This window comes from Quercus suber, unplaced genomic scaffold, assembly GCF_002906115.3.
Source record: "Quercus suber isolate HL8 unplaced genomic scaffold, Cork oak 2.0 scaffold_341, whole genome shotgun sequence".
In the NCBI taxonomy this organism is placed as follows: domain Eukaryota; kingdom Viridiplantae; phylum Streptophyta; class Magnoliopsida; order Fagales; family Fagaceae; genus Quercus; species Quercus suber.
This window is the reverse complement of record NW_027069793.1, coordinates 187776-207867: the sequence shown is the minus strand read 5'-3', so window position 1 is coordinate 207867 and position 20092 is coordinate 187776. Positions and strand designations below refer to the sequence as shown.

The following is a 20092-nucleotide window of genomic DNA, read 5'->3' as shown; positions in this document are numbered from 1 at the left end:
TAAATGCACTGCATCAACTTTTCTGGTCGCATTTATGTGGAAAAGACCCCTGAATAGTGTAACCTTAGCTACTGTCACTCACAAAAAGCTAAAAAAAGATACATGACATGACATACACTCAAGTAGGTACCCAGATGAAGAACAAGTGGACGATGGGAATGATGGGGAAGGATGCTATATAAAGAAGAAGGGCTCCTGATAAAAGGAGGAGGAAGAGAGACGATAGAGAAAAAAAAGAAAGGTTTTACTGTAGTCCTAAGAACTGTAATCATTATTCAATTTATCATAAGCCTCTTCGGACTTCAACTTATTTGATCTTTACGTGTATCTTTATGCTAATTTATACTTAAACGTTGTAATTAACCGTTGTAAACTCCACAGTCAACCTAGTTCTATCATCCACACTCTACAAATTTATTATTTTGGGCTTGGGCCACAAATCCTAACGCTACACTTTAGATACAATATCTAAGGTGTATACTTTCTCAAAATAAAAAATAACCTCAATTTGTCAATTAAATTTCTCAATTAATTTTAAAAATTTGATTACATTGTCCAATAAAGCACAAAATATTTGTCTTTTTAAGGATAATTAAATTAAATCTACCTTATTGTTTAAATTTAATTAAAGAATGTAATGTATTGTAGTTACTCATTGGGATTTAGGGTTTATCTTTTAAATAACGCACACAAACCAGAAGTCAAAAAGCCTTTTGTTTTTTTAATTGGAAAAGTAGAACGACAGCGTTTAAGGACAATCGGACCGTGAAATATGACCGTTAGGAAAAGAGAGAGACACACAGAGATCCGAAGGGTGAGTTGCCTGGTTGCAAACGTGGCCGTTGGATTTTAGAGAATAGAGTAATAGAGAGACACTCCCCCTAAATTCAAAAAATTCGACCGTTGCAAATCCCCAACGTTATACTTCTCTCCTCCAATCCACCCCCTTCACACCAAACACATATCTCTCTCTCAATAAACCACCAAAGAGATCTCTCTTCTTCTCTCACAGAGAGCCTCTCTCACAAATCCCTTCAATTCTCTCGAATCGGTGTAAGATGGCAGAGGATTCAGATACAAAAACAACAACAACAACAATGACAACGACGATGATAGACGAGGCGTACGAGTTCTCGGCGCCTCGGTTTTACGACTTTATAAAGGGAGAGACGGAGGAACAACTGCTAAAAGCCGAACTCTGGTTCGACTCCGCTCTCAGCTACGCCCCATCACGTACGTATATCATCCTCACTTCTTCTTCTCTTTATTTTCTATAAGAATTAGAAGAAAACTCAGGATTTTCTTCTCGGCTTCTTGGCTTTTCTTTGCAATGTACTCACTTTCTTGATTTTTTTCTTTAGGCTTTTAGAGAAGAAAATTCTAGATTTTGTCTCTGAGTGTTATAGGATTGGTCCTCATTTTAGTGTTTATAAGTGTAAACTTATCTTGGATTTTTAGGGTTTCTTGACTTTGATTTGAGGATAATCGAAATGTACTCTCTCTCTCTCTCTCTCTCTCTCTCTGAGTTCTCCGCTGTGGTTTCTGTTTGGTTTGGTTTGAATTTGAGGGTCTCTTTTTGTGGACTGAGTAAGTTGATATTTTCTGCGTTTTTGATTGGTTCTTGAATCTCAGGGTTTGTATTTTCATTTCTCTATGCGAAATTTTCTTGCAATTTTAGGGTTTTCGTGTGAGGCACTCTTTGGAAACTTTTTAGGGTTTTGGATTTGAATGTAATTTTTATCCAATTTTAGGGGCTTTTTTAAGTTGAAACTCATGGAAATGGATTGTCTCTGTGGAAATTGTTAGACTCTGTTTGGCAGTTGGGAAAATTGAGCAAAAGAAACGAAAATGAGTAATTTTTTTTCTCTTTAAATCTAAATAATTTTCTCCTTAAAAAAGGGAAAAGAATAGGAAAAGCCTGAATTCAATCAAGCAATGAAATCCGAATTTTCTGTTTTATCATTTGCATTCCACATATTCTAAGAAATCAAAGGGAGGTTTAGGGTTCAAGTAAACCTTGTTTGCCATATAGTGTATTTTCTATAGCCCTTTTGTTTGCCATATTGTATGTTTGTGTTTTGGAATAGAATGGTTTCCATCAGAGAGAGAGAGAGATGAATTGGGAGCTCTTTTGGTTTTTGTTTGTGATGAATATACTGTATGTTTGGTAGTTGAGAAAATGTAAGAGAATTGATGGTTTGAATTAGGACCAGATTTTTTATAGGATTACAAAGGACAAATAATGCAAGATTTCAAAGTATTCATTCCCTTCTTAGTTCTTACTCTTCCAGCACTTTTTGTGCTATCAAAGAGGCCTGTAGGGGTTGTTCTGTTGCGCGTTGATTAGTGTTTTCTTTTGAGGTGGATAGGATTTTGGAATATGGATTTTGCTTGCAACAATTTATTGCATTTGTGCTTGAGTTTCAGATCTTATGCTTGTTGCTTTTTTTTATTACTTGTTCAAAATGTTTGATCTTTCTGAATCTTAATCTATGCAGCTTGCATGCCTAGAATCAAGACTGGCAGTAGATCTTTTAAAGTTGAGAGCTTATGTGACTTCAATGAAGCAGACCAAATGCAAAAGGTGGTGTGATCATTTATGTATTTATAATTCCTCTTGGTCAAAAACGGCCAACTAATTTTCTGATATCAAGGGTTTCCAAATTTGGCTTACTAGTTTTCTGATATCATTGGTCAATTAATTTTTTCGTGCAGACCTCAGAGTCCTCAGATTCCAAAGCTACTACTGATAACTCAGAATCTAAGCCTGCTGAAATTAAGGAGCAGGAAGTGACACCCAGTGAGGCCAAAGAAGGAAACAATGGTCTTCTTGCTAATTCAAGCATCCTCCAGGTTTCTGCTGATAAGGGGACAAGTGAAGATGATAAGGGAGTGAGTGCATGCACTCAAGAAAACGGAAGGTTTGTTTCTCCTAGCATTAATTAGTGATCCATATAAAGTCCAACATGTTAATACTGTGATTCTTATTCTCTCCCTTAATTGCATTTATTTGCTGATTTCAGTGTTTCTTCCAGTGTGAAAGTAGAAGCAAGCGATGATAAGTTGAACAAATCCAGTATTCAATTAGGAAATGAAGCCTGCACACCTAAGCCGACAATGACTTCTCAGAAGGGAGACCGAATGACTGATTCCAAGAAGCACGAGACAGCTAAAAAGATAGCTAGTTTGGTTAAGAACCCATCAACACTGAAGCCTAAAAATCAGTTGCAGTCATCAAAAACCAAAAGTATCAAGCCATCAAGTGTGAAAAGGTTGGTTGATTTCCATAGTCTGATTTGTGTTGAAATCTGTTTTTATGCTAATGTACTGATTGGGCTTCTCAAAATTTATAGGGACACGAATTTGAAGAAAAGCTCTGCTGGAACTCCCAATTTAGCTCAAGAGAACCAGGCCATCAAGCGGCAGAAATTGGAAGGAGGAAGAACTAGACAGGTAAATTTTTACGAATTTTCTTTTCTCTTCTTTAACTATTACTGTTTTTATTTTAAAACATCTGAAATTTTTTTTTCCACTTAAAATTTCAGATAATTAGTCTTAAACCTCAAAATTTTCCCCACAAATCAAAACTGGGTATTACTAGTAGTAGCACTTCCAACTTGTTCGCTTCAACTGCTGAAAAAGCTAATAAAGCTAATAAAGAGGACAGAAAGGTTTGCTGTTTTCTCCGGATCCTATGAATTTATTAAAATCTGTTACAGTTATTATTGTTTTCCATTCTTCAAGATTTAACTCATTGTGACTCCTTCTTGTTAATTTAAAAGGTTTATGTACGGGAACCACCAAAACAATTTGTTTCAATGGCAGAAATGATGAAGAAGTTCCAATCAAGTACTAGAGACTTGTCACTGCCACACGCCAATGGTTCTTTTCCACATGTAAATGACTGCTACTTTAAATTCACCCTTAATTGTGTGCATGTCCTTTTTTATACATATCAAATTCCCTTCTATATTAAATTTAGGGTGCTTTCATTATCCAGATGAAACCTAAACTCACACTGACTAGACCAAAGGAACCTGAATTTGAAACTGCTCAACGGGTTCGCTCAGTCAGAATAAAAAGTACTGCTGAGCTTGAGGAAGAAATGATGGCTAAAATTCCAAAATTTAAAGCTCGACCGCTGAACAAGAAGGTAAATTTCTATTGTTTACTGTCCTTGTGGTTCTCTTCCTCAGAGATGTGGTCAACTTGTGACACAAATGTTTCTCTCTTTTTTCCCCCATTCTCCTTTTTGTTACAGATCCTTGAGGCTCCAACATTACCTGCAATGCCAAGAAGTGCACCACAGCCACCGGAATTTCAGGTAAACCAGAGTAATGGACTGAGAGAAATGGATTTTTAAGAAAGAAAATTGTTATTATATCAGACTAATATTTTTTATTTGCTGCAGGAATTTCATTTGGAGACAATGGCTAGGGCAAATCACAATGCAGAATCAGCTTCTGTAGCTTCAACAGAAATGTCCAATCAGGTTTGGTTTGGAGACTAATGCCCATCCCTGTGAAATTTATTGTGCTTTTATTCTATACTTCCTGGTTTTGTTTACTTATATATCTCCTTATGTTTATAACAGAATAATAATCCATGGAAGCCTCATCTGACTACACCAAAAACCCCCTTACTTCATACATCATTGAGGGCCCGTCCCCCCAGAGTGAAAAGCTCTTTTGAACTTGAGCAGGAAGAGCTTGAAAAACAACCAAAATTTAAGGCAAAGCCTTTGAATAAGAAGGTATGACTCTGCACCTATATTATGGACAATTTATGTTGGTTAATTTTACAACCTAGTATCGCTAAACAAAATATATTTCATATTATTTTATAGATCTTTGAAAGTAAAGGGGAGTTGGGGATGTTCTGCAATGCAAAGAAACAAGTGACCATACCTCAAGAATTTCATTTTGCAACAAATGAGAGGATTCCACCGCCTGCAGCTGTTTTTGATTTGTTTGACAAGGTAGTCATTTTATGAAAGGTTTTTGTATTCTATTCAGATTACAAACAAATATGAATACATCAATTGCAGTTTCTCATCAACTTATTTCTTTTGCAGCTTTCTTTGAATTCAGAACCTCGCCATGACAATACGATTCCAAGAAACACTAATCCAAATCCGTTCCATCTCCGCACAGAGGTTTGTGCCTATTAATTGTTTTGGTCAATGGGGACAATTGAGTTATGGTTACGACTAACTTCTTGTGGCTTTCTGGCATCAGGAAAGAGGAGCTGAGAAAGAGAGGAGACTTTTTACAGAACTCATGCAGAAGCAATTTGAAGAGGAAAGAGCTAGGGTTCCCAAGGCTAATCCATACCCTTATACCACTGACTATCCTGTGGTACAGAAACTTAATTCAATCTCATTTCAATTTCAATTACATTAATAATGATGAAGATGGTACTATGTTAACGATTTATTCATATATTATGCAGGTTCCACCAAAACCAGAGCCCAAGCAATGTACAAAACCAGAACCCTTCCAATTGGAAAGCCTGGTGAGGCATGAGGAGGAAATGCATAGGGAAATGGAAGAAAGGAGGAGGATGGAAGAGCAAGAAGCCCAGATGAGAATTTTCAAGGCGCAGCCAGTATTGAAAGAGTAAGCTGTAATTCTTAACAATACCTTGCATGCATACATATGTAGAGGAAGAAGATGAGTCAATTTTATTTTTCATGGTTTTTTTTTTTCATGCAGGGACCCTATCCCAGTTCCAGAGAAAGTGCGCAAACCCCTCACTGAAGTTCAGGAATTTAATCATCACGTGGATCATCGGGCTGTGGATAGATCTGAGTTTGATCAAAAGGTAAAGAATTTTACCAGCTTGCTTGAAAACATGGCTTTGTGTGTGTGTGTGTGTGTGTGTGTGTTAAGTGCTCATTAAAGTCTATTTGCAGATTAAAGAGAAAGAAATGATGTATAAGAGATATAGAGAAGAGAGCGAGGCATCTCGGATGGTATGGATGTAATTAAATTGTTTTTGCATTATTCTATTGTATAGGCTTTATTGTGTCAATATGAGAAAGCTCAAAATTTACTGGCACTGTTTTACAGGTGGAGGAAGAGAAGGCCCTGAAACAATTGAGAAGAACATTGGTTCCCCATGCAAGACCAGTGCCTAATTTTAATCATCCTTTCTGCCCTCAAAGGTATGAATAACCAACTCCTACTGATTATCCAAAAAAAAAAAAACTAATACTTCTTATTCCGCTTACAGCCTTCTTGATATTGTGTGTAACAGGTCTTCCAAGGAAACAACGACTGCAAAGTCACCAAATCTGCGTGTGCTTCAGAGAAAAGAAAGGCGAAAACTGGGCAGTGCTTATCACATGAGATGAGTGCTTGCATTGTTCAGTGGACTAGTGTTCAAGAACTCTTGAACCCCCGGTAAAAAAGGGTCTGTACAAGTCAATGTACTCCCACATAGGTTGATGCATTGGAATTTCATTCTGTTGTTACCTATTGTACTATTGTTTCAGACTAAATCATGTAAAGTGTTGTACCTTAGAAAGAAGATATTAGATATGTACTAACGATTCAAGGATGCAAATTCTATTAAATTGGAACAATTAATAATTAGTGGAAAAGAAACTGAAATCTTCTTTTCCACTTACTCCCATCACCTTTGGGTTTCATCTTCCTTTCCACATGGTCAATGTACTCTACATAATTGCAGCATTGGATATTGGACCTTTGGGCTTCATCTTCTTTTCCGCATTATATAGAGTGATGATTGTGTTGTTGATATTGGACCTTTGGGCTTGCTTTCTGCAATGGGGAAGTGAATTGTCCAATTATTAAGCAGCCTAAAAAGAAGTTGAGTGAAAATAATATGAAAATTCCTTTAGCTTTTCGCTGCTTCCAAACTTTGCCGACAATTTTAATTACGCAAAAAAATAAATTCCACAAGCTTTCTTGTTACAACTTAAATCGAAACTCCCCCCTTTGTGGTGAGTTTTTCACTTAGCCAGCTGTTTTTTGGTTTAAGTTAGTCCATCTTATCATGCAAGCCAAGAAAGAGGATTGATTAAAAGTTAAAAAAAACAAGTCCCAGGACAGACCTTGCTTAACAGCACACCATGATGACTTTCATAAACACAAATAAAGCGTCTCATAACATAAAAAATAAAAAATAAAAAAAATTATTAAAAAAAAAAAAACACTATATAATAAATAAGGTGCATCAAGCTGTTGTGTTTTGCATTCTTAAGGAATACTTCACGCTGAGTAAATTTACATTATCAACAATGCAACTAGGAAAAAAAATGCTTCAATTGGGTTCAATTCATCCTATGACCTCTCTCTTTGACTATCATCGACTACTCTTATCAACAGCAAATGCAATGTAACTTTTAATTTTCTCCAGGACGCCAATAGCAGATCTTATGGGTTTGACCAAGTCACCTTCCGCCTGTATGCTAGAATCTGAAAGAACAGAAGAAGTATAATTTGTGATTGTTTCAAAATAATTCTATATCAATTTGTGAGGAGCATCCAGAGTCAAGTATGCTTGTAATTTCTAGTCCATAGAAAATAGAGTTGTAATTTCTTCATAAGAGAATACGAAGGCTTTGCAGTTTTTGCAAAAGTCTATAAATATAAGTGAGTTAGCTCACAGTAGTATTTGGTTTCAACAGACTGCCATAAGAAAATATTCCCCATTTCTACTCACCAAATGATTCTTCTTCGAAATGCAATTGGCTTTAAGCCCTCCCAAAGTTTCTTGCCCTTCCAAAATGTGCAGACACGGATCTTCCAACATGGGAGCATGACCTGGATCACCTGCATCTTCCAAAAGGCGATTGGCTTTAAAACCCAAAGTTTCTTGCCCTTTTAGCGCCAAAATTTCAATTTCTTCAGCTTGCAAAGGTACCTGGCGAGCAATATACTGCATAATAAATGCATTACAAAATCAGACAAGGACAAGAAAAGTTGGGGAGAGAACTGAATATAATGCCAAGAGAAAACAAATAGAATTACACTACCTTTGTCATATAAGAATGCATCCAGAAGTGGTTTAGGGACAAAACTAAACATGTTCATGTCTTATCAGAAAGTGGGCAGGTCCAGGTTCCTCAATGTGGACCAGACTCATCAACTCATAACTAAAGACTATATGCATTAGAAAATTCCTATAATCCAGCCTAATTGAAAATCAAGAAAGGCAAAACTCAGAGGTGCATAGTTGTGCTTAGTGAGCTACAAGCCATGACTTTCTTTTGGGCAAGCAAAGATGCAATAGAGGCAAGGCATCAGTCAATGCGGTACTTTCCAGTCCAATAGGATGTCATAACGATCTTCTTTTTACCCTGTTCATTGCCTTACTATTTTTTCCTCTTTTTTTTTTTTTTTTTTTTGGTTGTTATATCTATATTTGAATTGATTGGTATTCAGGTCAAGTACATCCTGAAGCTAACGTCCTAAACGTATCCCACTAAGCCTAGGCAAATCAGCAGTAGGGTCAGATATTACCTGCTTTACATGTATCACTACTTTCTTGGCAGTGATGTTCTATTACTAATGCAGCAATGCATTATAGAAAAATGAAACTAGCATGTCTTGTGAGCTTCACAAAAAGCAATTTGTCTTATATAAGGAAGTAATTTCCTACATTTTAAGAATTATAATTTTCATCTCCAAGTAGCAAAAGTTTTATAGAATCATAAAGCAAAATTTACTACTCTAGGAATAAGGAACTGAGACAGAAATCTTACTTCACATAGGTGTTTAACAGACAAACTTGGCCGGCAGCAAAGGTGTGGCTGCTGCAATCTTGGTATACTTCTTAAGTCCAAAGAAAGAAGCATGAGATGAATATCTAACTGCACCCAAAATAAAAATAGAGAGGGTTTAATAATGGAGGATGTGAACTTACAGTCACAAATCACTGGTGGACCATATCAGGCCATTGAGGTGCTCACTGAAAGCCAAAGACTTAATAAAATTTTATTTCATCACTAGCGGGATTTATTATTTAGCATCCTTGAGTTGGATTTGTCACCCATGGACATATTCATAACTCAAACAAAAAGTGCAACAGACCCTTCTATACCTCATCGTTTTTTTCCTCTAAGCTCCGGAGATATTCAACCAGCCTGGACAAGCGAGTGCTTTGGGCACTCTTATTGTTGCAACCACTAGCATTGCCATGCCGTGTGTGACTCCGAGTACCAGCCCGGCCCCAAGCAAGCATTTCAGGGTTCCAAACAAGACCAGGAGATATTCCTCTGTTTTCTCTGCTGACTTCTAAATCATTTTCAACACACCCACCATCTGAATTGGCCGCTGATGAAGAAGGCTGGGAGGACCTGGTTCCTGCCCGTCTCTTGCGTCTTCTCTGCCTGAGTTCTGTACCTCGTTCATCAGCAGAAGATGAATCCTTATTATCATTTTCATCCTCATTGTCCTCAGATCCTTGAAGTTCAATGCCTCGGCAGTTCCGTCGCCTTGAATGAGTATTCCGATTGTTGCGCTGTGATCTAGTTGTAAATGTGCTGGGTGTATTACCCAGTTGGCGTCTCTTAACTAGAGCTTCTGATTGTCGCTGTAAAATTTGGGCAATTGATGCTTGAATCTGTTCAACAAAGCATTAAAACAACATATTGATAACAAAAATATGCACTAATCCCCTATATGGAACACCAGGAGGCCTTTTGGAGTCAATTTGTCTATTAAAGAATGCCTAAAAGTAAAATCACATAATGAGATGGTGAACACAAAGAATATGTCAAGTAGTGATAATAATTGTTTGGCAAGGTATCTAATGAGTAGAACGTCCATGTCAGAAGAACACCGCTCATGTCCCAAAACTGAAATTCTCAGCACAGTCAGAAGCCATAATTCTATGAGTATTATCATTGTAGGTGATACCAGGCAAAAAAAAAATCATGAGATTTGCTTTATAATATGCATGGTTATCCACCCCATTTAAGATATCCAGATAGGAGTCTGCCATAAGTGCTTTTTTTTTCCTGAAGTTAATATATATATTTTTTATAGTATAGGGAAACTTTCTAAAGAAGAGCCCTTTGGGCTCACCTCTAGCCAATAAAACCTAAAAATAAATGCACTTGCATCTGCAAGCAGAATGCAGTTATATGTTTACCCAGGATTCTGACCTGCTTATTGCGTGTCATCTCCTCTTCATGAAATGCCAATTCCTGAGACCACATACTCAGTAAGTCAGCACATGATATGAAAAACACTATCAGATACATTCAACCAAAGGCAATACCAATCAATCTATACCTCCTCCTCGTACTTATCAATATCTGGATATAAAGCTGCAATTAGGGCATCGTAGTTTGGATCATCTCTCAAAGAACGCCGACTGGCGCAATGTGTGCGGCAAGCAGGACACTCATTATTCCTGAAAAGTAAGCCTCTATTTAAGTAATAAAATTTGGCTTAATCTCTAAAGTATTTTTACATACTATTCACTAAATGAAACTGAGCAGAGGCATGACATGTAAATCAGGATGCTAGTACTACCATGAATCAAATAAGGATGAGACAGGACTGGGCCAATGTTACTTACCCCATTCGCATTGATTTGTCAATGCATTCCCTGCAAAAGCGGTGAAGGCATTCCATTACAGTCCGTGTTTTCTTAATAATCCCTGTACAGGCAACAGACACGATTAATGCTTCCTTTACCAGATTAATAATTAATCATGATTGATTACAGAAAAAAAATGAAAATTTTGGTATCCAAGGATATAATGAACTGCAGAGATAATGGCTTAGAAAAGCCCAATCAGCTACAGGCCTCTTAGACCCATGCTCTAGTGATGATTTAATCAAAATCAGAACTTTTGGAACAGAAGGGACTCCAAAATGATACTAATAGTCTTAAACAGTGAAATTAAACTAGCATTCCCATTTAACCTACAGAAACCCTCACTCAATGCATTTTGCTTTTCTTTTTTCTTTTTCAATTCAGTCACCTTTTTCCCTTTCTTTCAAATATATGGTAAAGTTCAAACAAATTTCTAATTATAACTAGAAAATCTATCCCATCACGTTTGCTCTTTGAACTTGGTTGGGAGGATGGCATTACAAGCTCAGAATTCTATTTGTACATACATACATACACACACATACATATATATATATATATATATAGACAATAAACAAGATTGTGAAAAAGTAATATGGACATATACGGATATGACCAATCATTAATGAGAGCACATTTCCCTCAGTTGGAAATTACATACATACATATATTATATATATCACTACCAAGAACACATTCCCTCAGTTGGAAATTTGAACAGCAATATGAACAATCTCCAGCCCTTCCCTCACAAGATAACATTTGATTTTCTCTAGGAAAAGTTAATATCAGTAGAGTTGATTCTCTTTATATATACAACAACAACCACCAAGCCTTAGTACCAAAATTCTTCACCAATTTTTCTCATGAGTTCAGTGCAAAATTTAAAAGAATTGTCAGATGCTACCAAACAGCTCCAAACCCCTGCATTCCCAATCCCCCTGCTTCTTCCAACAGGGCATGACTTCCCTGGTTTTTGATTGACAACTCTGACATTCAATCATCTGCAAGCTGTGTAAGTAAAAGGACTTTTTCTCAAAGACTGATCAGAAATTCCTCATATATTTTAAGTACCTGGAGTTGATGCTCCTGCATCTTAAATTAATTAACTACATTAGAAGTATGTGGTCAAAAGATTAAATTTACCATATCCCAACAGTATAAGCTTTTGGAACAATCGATAATTTAACATGATATTAGAGCATGAGATTCTAAGTTCGTCTCCTCCACTCAACCTCCCATTTAAATTCCTGCATGTTGGGCCTCACCTATTAAAAGGTAGTTTCAACTCACACGTGAGGGGGAGTGTTAGAAGTATGTGGTTAAGAGATTAAATTTACTATATCCCAACAATTTAAGTTTTTGGAACAATCGGTAATTTAACAAACTAAAACTAGCAAAAAAAATTTAGAGAAAGTTTTCTTTTCTTTTTCTTTTTATGATAAAGGTCTCCTTGAAAAGTTCCACTCCAGGAAAATGAGAAATATATGTTTGTTAATTCCTCTCCAAGAAAATGAGAGACATTTGTTTGTTAATCATTAGTCTATTTTTCAAGACTTTTTTCAGATAATGTATGCTTTGGAAGTCTCCCTTGTATACACAGACATCCATCACATTCTTTCTCACTACCCCAAGTCACACCCTAATTGGCATGTCCCTCATTCACATGTAAACAGAACCACAGCATTCCATGCTCAAGTTAATTTTGGTTTGAGTTTGAGATACACATAAAAACACTTCTGCATTCAACTTGAGATTTTTCAGCCAGTGCTTTTGAATATAGATCATCCCTGCCCTGACCAGTAAATGCGTGGTTCGCTGGATTAATGGTTCCATTCCAGACCAATTGAATGAACCAGGTGGCGGGCAGCATATGGTCACCCGCCATTCTATATGGCACTTGAAGCACATTGTGGCCTGAATTTGTCCTTTGCAAAGTGGCCCCTCAAGTAGGATCTGAACAAGTGGTTGTACGCTTCATGTGTACGTCTGTAACTTTCACTATTGACGTTGTTAATGCTAATAAAACAGATTCACAACTTATTCTCTACATCAGAGAGAATACCTATCAAGCTGAGTAAGCATGACACTGCAACAACTAGCAGCCTCAACATGACAATATTGCTCTCAACATGCAATATTGCAACCAGAAAAGTTTGACACAGTTATAATTGTTATAAATCGATTGATCCTTTCAACTACAATTCCTAAGTTCTGATTCAAGTAACAATGACATACAAGATCAACAAACAGAAGAAAATGATAACATGACCTATTGCTAAGTGATATTTCTTAATCATGTTTGATTAGATATTCCCTCCTCATTTTACAATTTTTGTATTTCCATATACAAACCTTTCTTCAGGCACAAGTGCCCAGCTTTATAAATTGTATCTAGTGTTATTTGAAAACACACACCAGCATAAATATTGTTAAAAAAAAAAAAATTGATCACACAATGTTCAAAACAAACCATACCGAGACAAATAGGACACTGCACATCTTTACGAATGTCTGTCAGTTGCACAAAGACAAATCTGCAGCAGAAACCAAAACCACATTAAATTACTTTGCACTTAGTCACTCACCAATACATGCTGAATGCAGAATTTATACAAGCTACTTGTTGATTAGAGTATACTGTTATACACAAGCATTATTGAAGTAAGACCATATGTAACTCTCTTAGCTGTATCCTTTAAATACTGGAACAAAGTAACCTTTCTCTAAAGAAATTTTTGTGGTTGATTTATGATTTGATGTTCATACACATATCTGATGGATATAAGCTTCTAAAGGCCTGAAAATCAATGGCTTCTTGGTAATGGAATGTTGAATGCTACCACTGCTACCAGCCCCCTGGTCCTTCATCCAAACATTCTAAATTGCTCTTTTGAAAGGATCTTCATCTTCTCCCTGCTCTTTCCCAATAGAGCCCCTAAGTTTCTAAAAAGAGGAAGCAGTTATTTTAATCTTTGTTGAAAAGTTCCCTCATGTCAGCCTTCTATGGTGTATATCTAGATAAAATTCTCAAGTTCTGGTCTTAAGGTTAGCTTCTATGTTGACATTCTTAGTACTTAATTGACTGCAATGTGTAGAAGATTGTCAACAGCTACGGTTATAGAATATCAAAAAAAATTCTAATGAGCTTACCATGGATCCAAATTTCAAACTAGCAATTAAATCATAAATTAAACTTGGAAGAACTTCCTAATATTTGCTTCCATTCCAATTTTTAAGTGATTCCTAATTTCAACATTATCAGGAATACCTGTAAAGATGTATTCACCAACTCCATCCTTGTTTAAATCAACTCTTTCTTGGGTTTGCATTGAGCTTAATTTACTAACCTTTGGACCCAGTCATGTTATTAAATATTTAATTTAAACGAATCCTCCTATCAAAAATATCAAGAAGAATTAAACCCTCCACCAATCACAAATCAAAGCCTTAAAACTTTGAGAAGCAAGCTCTACATCAGAAACTGTCCATCAGTCCATTTAACAAGGGAGCTCAAAAGGATCTAAAATCAAAGACAAAAGAGTATCAAAGATAAAAGAGTGGTGATGCTTGTTTTCACTTTCAAATTTAGACAAGTTGCTTGAACAATGAATGCAATAACAATATGTGTAGCTTAAAGAAACCACCCATCTATCGTCATAATTAAGAACTTGAGGCCATAATCAGCATGAGAAAGTGCCAAGTCAAACAGCACATCGTATGAGACTATAAGAAAAGTGAGAAGGAAGAAACACAAATTTGCAACTGTAGCAAATAAGGTAAAAAATAAAAACTTTGATGTCATACTCATGCATCCTAAAGACTTTGCAATTGCAATTCAATGCAAAAAGTCCTATTTGTTGTACCTACCAAAGATAGTAGTGATTTTATACAACTCATTTCCCAAGATGATGTGAACTTCGAATAACTCCAAATTAGCCCAATAAACCAATCGATGGCATGGAAGTGTTTCTGACAAGTTGGTTACAAGCATATGCTTATTAACGTTCAAGCATGTTTATTTTTCCCCTTTAATGAATAAAAAGAAAATGGACATCAACCTAATAGTACGAGGATTCAAAAACATAAAAGTTGTAACTATAACAGATTAACTTAAACTCCTTTACATTTTCCCAGATTTGAGATTGGTCAAAGTACAAAAGCAAGATACAGATCGCAGCATGCAACAATCTATCCGAGCAGGACAAAAACAAAAAGAACAGTGCCAAATTCAACGGCAATCGCGTTCATCGAAATACATTCTAGTTCAACGGCAATCAGCGTTCATCGAAATACATTGTAGTTGTGCCCATTAACAAGAAGAAAACCCATCAATGGTTAAAGCAATAAGCATCAAAATAACCCTTTAAGCAGTACCCAAAAACAGACATACGCGATGGCAATAGGAATCAAAACAGTGAACGAGAAACAGTTGAAAATTAAAGCAATGAGATAGAGAGAGAGGAAGTACTCGGGTTTTTCTTGTGAGGTAGAAGACGGGCTTCCCTGAGAATCTGGGAAAATAAAGGCAATAGCTTGAGCTAATCGTGAAAACAAAGCAAGACCCAGATGACAAAAATCGATTTTGCAACTGACCAAATGGTATTTCTAGAGAGAGAAAGAGAGAAAGAGTTAAGATACGTAACCCTCTGCTTCTGCATCTTCTTCTTCTTCTTCTTCTTCATTTTCTTCTTTTTCTTTCTCTTGTTGCTGCTGTTGTTTCACAGTTTGCTTATCTTCTGCTTCATCATCATCACCATCACCATCTTCTTCTTCTTCTCCTCCTCCTCCTCCTTCATCTTCATCGTCTTCTTCTTTTACTTGTTGGCCTTGAGGTTGTAGTTCTAGATGTTGTCCTGCTTCATCATCATCGTCATCGTCATCAACAATAACTTCATCGTCTACTAGTGATTGAGGATGCGGTCGTGATTGCTTGGCATGATGCTGATGTTGCTCCTCATCGTCCAGATTTTCTGACAAACAACGCTTCTGTGCAGGCATTGATACTAACACACACAGAAACACGCAACTTTTTCTTTTTTTTTTTCTCTTTCTTTCGGTGCGTGTGTTTTTGTTGGAGAGAGAAAGAGAGAGAGAAACGAAGAAGAAGAAGAAAAACTAGATGGGATTTTGGGGTGGCTATATATATATATATATATATATATAATATTAAGTAAAAATAATAGTAAAAGGTATGGTAGCTCTGGGAATGGAGAAATCGGAAGTTACGGCCAGGGTCAAGAAAAAGCAGCACATGGTAGCTTCCTCTGTCCCTCTTTGCCCTTTTTTGTCATTTCAATTTCCTCACACATACGCTATTTAATTTTTGGCATTGATTTTCCACTTTTGTGTCCCATACACAAAATTCACTACATTAAACGATTTTTTTTTTTTTTTCCTCATAATTGGCGAGCCTATACCGTTGTGTTTTGTGTTCTTGGAATCATTCCTAATACACAACACAATTACATTTTAAAGTTTGCGAGAAGATGCCATTTGACCTAAAATCATTGTCTACAATTAATTGTAATCAACAAGAAAAGGGTTTGAAAACCGCGCATGCTTTACGTGATAGTCACTTCACAAATATAAGTTCTTATAGGGTAGAAGTAAAAGATGAGATTTAAGTATTTTGAAATGAGGTTCACACACACATACACTTATATTAAACTAACATATGATTTCTATCTCATAAAATAAAATAAAAAACAAAAACAACAACAACAACAACAACAACAAAAGGGTTTAGCATTTGCATGGAATCATGGATTTGAAGATGTTATGTTTTAGGTTGGCTTTGATGCTGTTTTTGTTTATCTATGGCCTAAAGCTTATGCCTCCTTCATGAATTCCTATGGTTGTCTAATTGCAAGCCTTTTTTTTTTTTTTTTAAATAATGCAATTATTGGAAGATGGTAAATTTTATAAATTTTTATGTTTGTACTTTGTGCCTGATTGCAATAGTCTTTTTTTTTTTAATAATTCAATTTTTTTCTTTTTAGAAACAAGTGAATAGTTCATTTTACTAACTAATTTTTATATAGATAAGCTACATGGTGCTTTATATTTCTGCTACTTGTTCGGGGTGGGGGGGTGTCAAAACTTGAAAGGAGCCAAGCATTTGGGCCCAAACAAAATTAAAAGGATATAAGCGTCACATTTGACTCAATTTGTACATAATCATCCCTCAGGCATCTCCAACAAATTCATCAAATTTTTGTACTGTTTGGAGAATAAACAGTGACTTTTACCTTTATTTACTCACTTTTTCAAATACACTTTCCAACAGATTCTCTATCACTTTCTCTATTTCATTTAAATATTATTTATCCTTTTTTTTAACAATTATATATCTTCCAACATTTTTATTCAACACATAATTATTATAATAGAAAAAAGGCATTTGAAGAATGAACAGAAGTCCATCAAACTTGATGAGCTACTGTTCATGAGCAAGCAAAAAAAATCAAGTATAGAAAATCTATTGGAGTGGCTTTTTTTAGTCTCATTTTCTATTATAGAGAATATTTTGCTTTTACATAGACCATTGGTAATGGACCATAGAGACAAATACGCAGATCATCTTCGAGTAGCCGTTGGTGAAAATAGTTCTTGTACAGGTCCCAAAATTCATCTCTGACTTGTGGAAGCGTAAACAAGGAATAGCCCTTAACATCTAGGTGTATATCAAGCAGAATCACCGCTAACCGTGAAAGTGCCAAAGCCTCAATGTCAATTAGCTTCTCTATCCTGCATGGTGTACCACTAGCAATATTAACACGATTCTTTAACAAGGATACGTGCAAATAATATTCAGCAGAGCTTACGCCTCAGTCACAATTTTTTGGTTTTGGCATCATTTCCCAAACTCCAATAAAAACACTAAATCCGGTCATCTTAATAATAATTCGATAGTTGGCTTAGTGAAATTACAGCCTTAGTTAAATGTTTATATTGAAGTATAAAGCTTTTTTTTTTTTTGGAGAAAGAAGTATAAAGCTATTTGATGCAGGAATCTAAGGAATACAATATATTTTCTCTACTATGTTTATGAGATCAAAAAAGAATAAATTGAAAGTAAATATATATATATAGTTTTACTATTGTACCCTTCACCTTTTATTTGTTTTTTCTCAAACTAGTGGTAAAATCGGTTTTTCCCCATTTCAATAAAGGAATAAGAGTTTCTCCCACTTTTGGAAGGAATGCTTAGAAAGCAATAGAATCTAACGAGCTTTCTCTGTTGACCATTCTATTCACTCATATTAAGATTCTCATTAAAAAAAATATTAGGATTCTCATAAAAATAATAATTAATTAATTAATTAAATAAAAAAAATTAAAAAAAAATTAAAAAAAAAACTCTTATTAAACTTTGAAATAGGGTAATGCATACAAAATTTTTGAAAAAAAAAATCTTGTTCAATTCATTCAATTCTATTCAACCCCATCCCAAACATACTAGAAGAAAAGGCACACGATTGTGGTGGAATGTATACATGGATGAGAATTTTCTTTGCAAAAAGTCCTCCTTTTATTTTCTTTTCTTTTTTTTAAATGTAGTTGTCTTAACATGTCTATGTAAAACAAATTTTTGGCATAGTTATTTACACATAATGTTGGGAAATATAGACCTTGATTGATTTTTATAAATTACCCAAATTAATTTATTATTCAATTATGCAATGATCCAATTTAACATCCAATGATGGCAACCATATTGCAACAATAAAGAGCAGCAAAAAATAAATTTTAACACAAGCGATTTGGTTACGAAGCAAAAACCCTAACTAGAAAAACTCTACAGATGGCTTATAGATTACAACTAGACTAAAGAATCTACTAAATAGAATGGAAGTTTATTATAATGCAAGTACAAGCATATCTCAAATCCTAGTTTTGCTACTTAGTACTTATAATAGAAACTTAATTACATAACTAGATGCAGCTTCAACCCAGTTGGATTCTTTTACTTGTGGATCTCTTCCACACACAAATACTCAATCTGTGTCTAACACTACAACAACAACTTGATTGATGTTAAGTTCTTGGGACAACAACTTCACTTGAGACACTCCTTGATCTTCAATACAATGTGGGAGACTTTACTTGGTACAAACCCTTGACACATAGACGTTGCAGCAAGACTTCAATGAGTATTCTCCTTCTTTTTATGATTACTAAATATGACCTTGAATATGTCATGGAATCCTAGTGCACGAATTCCTACCATGGTCATCATCAGTTGCAAACTGAGAAAGTAGTTTACACAAGGCTCGATAGGTTGGCCTGCAATCAAGGCAATAAAACCTTCGGCTTCTGAGCAGATTCTTAAGTTGTTACTTATGTCTTCAATGTGCATCTTCAAACGCAAATCTAGACACTAAACTTACAATTTAATAGAAATAGGGTTTTGAATATGAATTCCTCAACAAAAATTACATTTAAACTTATATAACACATAATAATTATGTGGTGCTTTGTTTGAGAAATCCAATAGGAGTATATTATCAACGTTCACATCTCTAAGAATGGGATGCAATAATATCATGTTTCATTCAATTTTTTAACTTATAAGAATTACCTCATCAAAAAAAATTCAATCTCACCCTAAAAATAAAATAATTCAATCCAATTGGGATTTTCCTGGAATCCAAACAAACTCAGAAACTAACCACATCCACCATAGAACACCCACAAGCACAACCGCGACCCAAGTCGTTTGCTCGAAACCCCAAACACGCTTGCACCTACAAAGCACGAATCTTGGCCAAACATACCCATGAGAAACCCACCGCATGCTCCCATGCTAAGCCCATGTGAAACCCATAGCTTTTGCCAACATTTTTACTTCTTGTAAAGCAATTATGCTTGCATGCGCAATTCACTCTCTTTGGGATCACAAGAGGAATGGTACATAACAAATATTTTTCTATATGTAAGAGAAAAAGAACAATGTTTTCTTTTTGAAAAGCACAAGATGTGACCACCCTTTCTCTACAAAAAATATAATGCAAAGCAAGTATTCTATAGTTGTACAAGATAGGTTTAAAGAGGCGGAACAAAACCTAGTTAAAATTTAAAAACATAATCAGGAAAACGTACTTCCTCAATCTCGCTTAAGCGAGTCTCGAGTGAGGTACACTAAGTCTCGAGTTGATTTAAGTAGGTTTCATTTTGCTTGAACTACTCCTCTAGTCCACTTTTGTTCAAGTGGAATCTTCTATCAACACTTCTTTAAGTAGCTTCAAGGCAATTTTGACCAGACTTTTACAATGAATAAAATACATCAAAATCTTTAAATTTTATGACAACCAAAGTCATGAAATTAGGCATAAAATCTTAACAAGGGGGAGAAAAAGGTTCAGGGGTTATGAGGATTCAATGAGAGACTTTAGGTTATTTACAAATATGTCAATTCCTAATCTTGACACAGTTCTTGAAATCTTGCATGTTTGGTATTTTATTTTTAAAAGTAGTCATCAGTTTCTATTAAAAAAAAATAGCCTAAAAAACA

The 20092-nt window shown here is 35.4% G+C and overlaps 2 protein-coding genes across 7 annotated transcripts; one reads left to right on the top strand and one right to left on the bottom strand.

The window, feature by feature from the left end:
- The first annotated feature begins 944 nt into the window (after window positions 1-944).
- On the top strand, window positions 945-6700 carry LOC112001649 (protein TPX2). 5 transcript variants are annotated; one of them, XM_065759777.1, is made up of 19 exons: window positions 945-1233; window positions 2499-2584; window positions 2716-2921; window positions 3036-3272; window positions 3354-3453; window positions 3546-3671; window positions 3783-3896; window positions 3983-4153; window positions 4262-4324; window positions 4412-4492; window positions 4595-4753; window positions 4847-4978; window positions 5075-5155; window positions 5238-5357; window positions 5452-5618; window positions 5715-5823; window positions 5915-5974; window positions 6072-6166; window positions 6259-6700. In XM_065759777.1, exons 1-19 carry the CDS (start codon window positions 1059-1061, stop codon window positions 6353-6355), a joined length of 2379 nt encoding a protein of 792 aa, XP_065615849.1. In that variant the 5' UTR covers window positions 945-1058; the 3' UTR covers window positions 6356-6700. The 5 variants fall into 5 exon arrangements, with proteins under 5 accessions (XP_065615849.1, XP_023889591.1, XP_065615848.1 ...); XM_024033823.2 differs by having other exon boundaries at window positions 3024-3272; window positions 4001-4153; XM_065759776.1 differs by having other exon boundaries at window positions 3024-3272.
- A 375-nt stretch (window positions 6701-7075) lies between these two features.
- LOC112001650 (putative E3 ubiquitin-protein ligase RING1a) lies at window positions 7076-15725 on the bottom strand. 2 transcript variants are annotated; one of them, XM_024033825.2, is made up of 10 exons: window positions 15222-15725; window positions 15047-15089; window positions 13054-13112; window positions 10555-10636; window positions 10266-10386; window positions 10136-10177; window positions 9070-9591; window positions 8732-8839; window positions 7690-7905; window positions 7076-7442 (listed from the first exon to the last, which is right to left on the bottom strand). In XM_024033825.2, exons 1-10 carry the CDS (start codon window positions 15574-15576, stop codon window positions 7401-7403), a joined length of 1590 nt encoding a protein of 529 aa, XP_023889593.1. In that variant the 5' UTR covers window positions 15577-15725; the 3' UTR covers window positions 7076-7400. The 2 variants fall into 2 exon arrangements, with proteins under 2 accessions (XP_023889593.1, XP_023889594.1); XM_024033826.2 differs by having other exon boundaries at window positions 9070-9561.
- Window positions 15726-20092: the final 4367 nt, after the last annotated feature.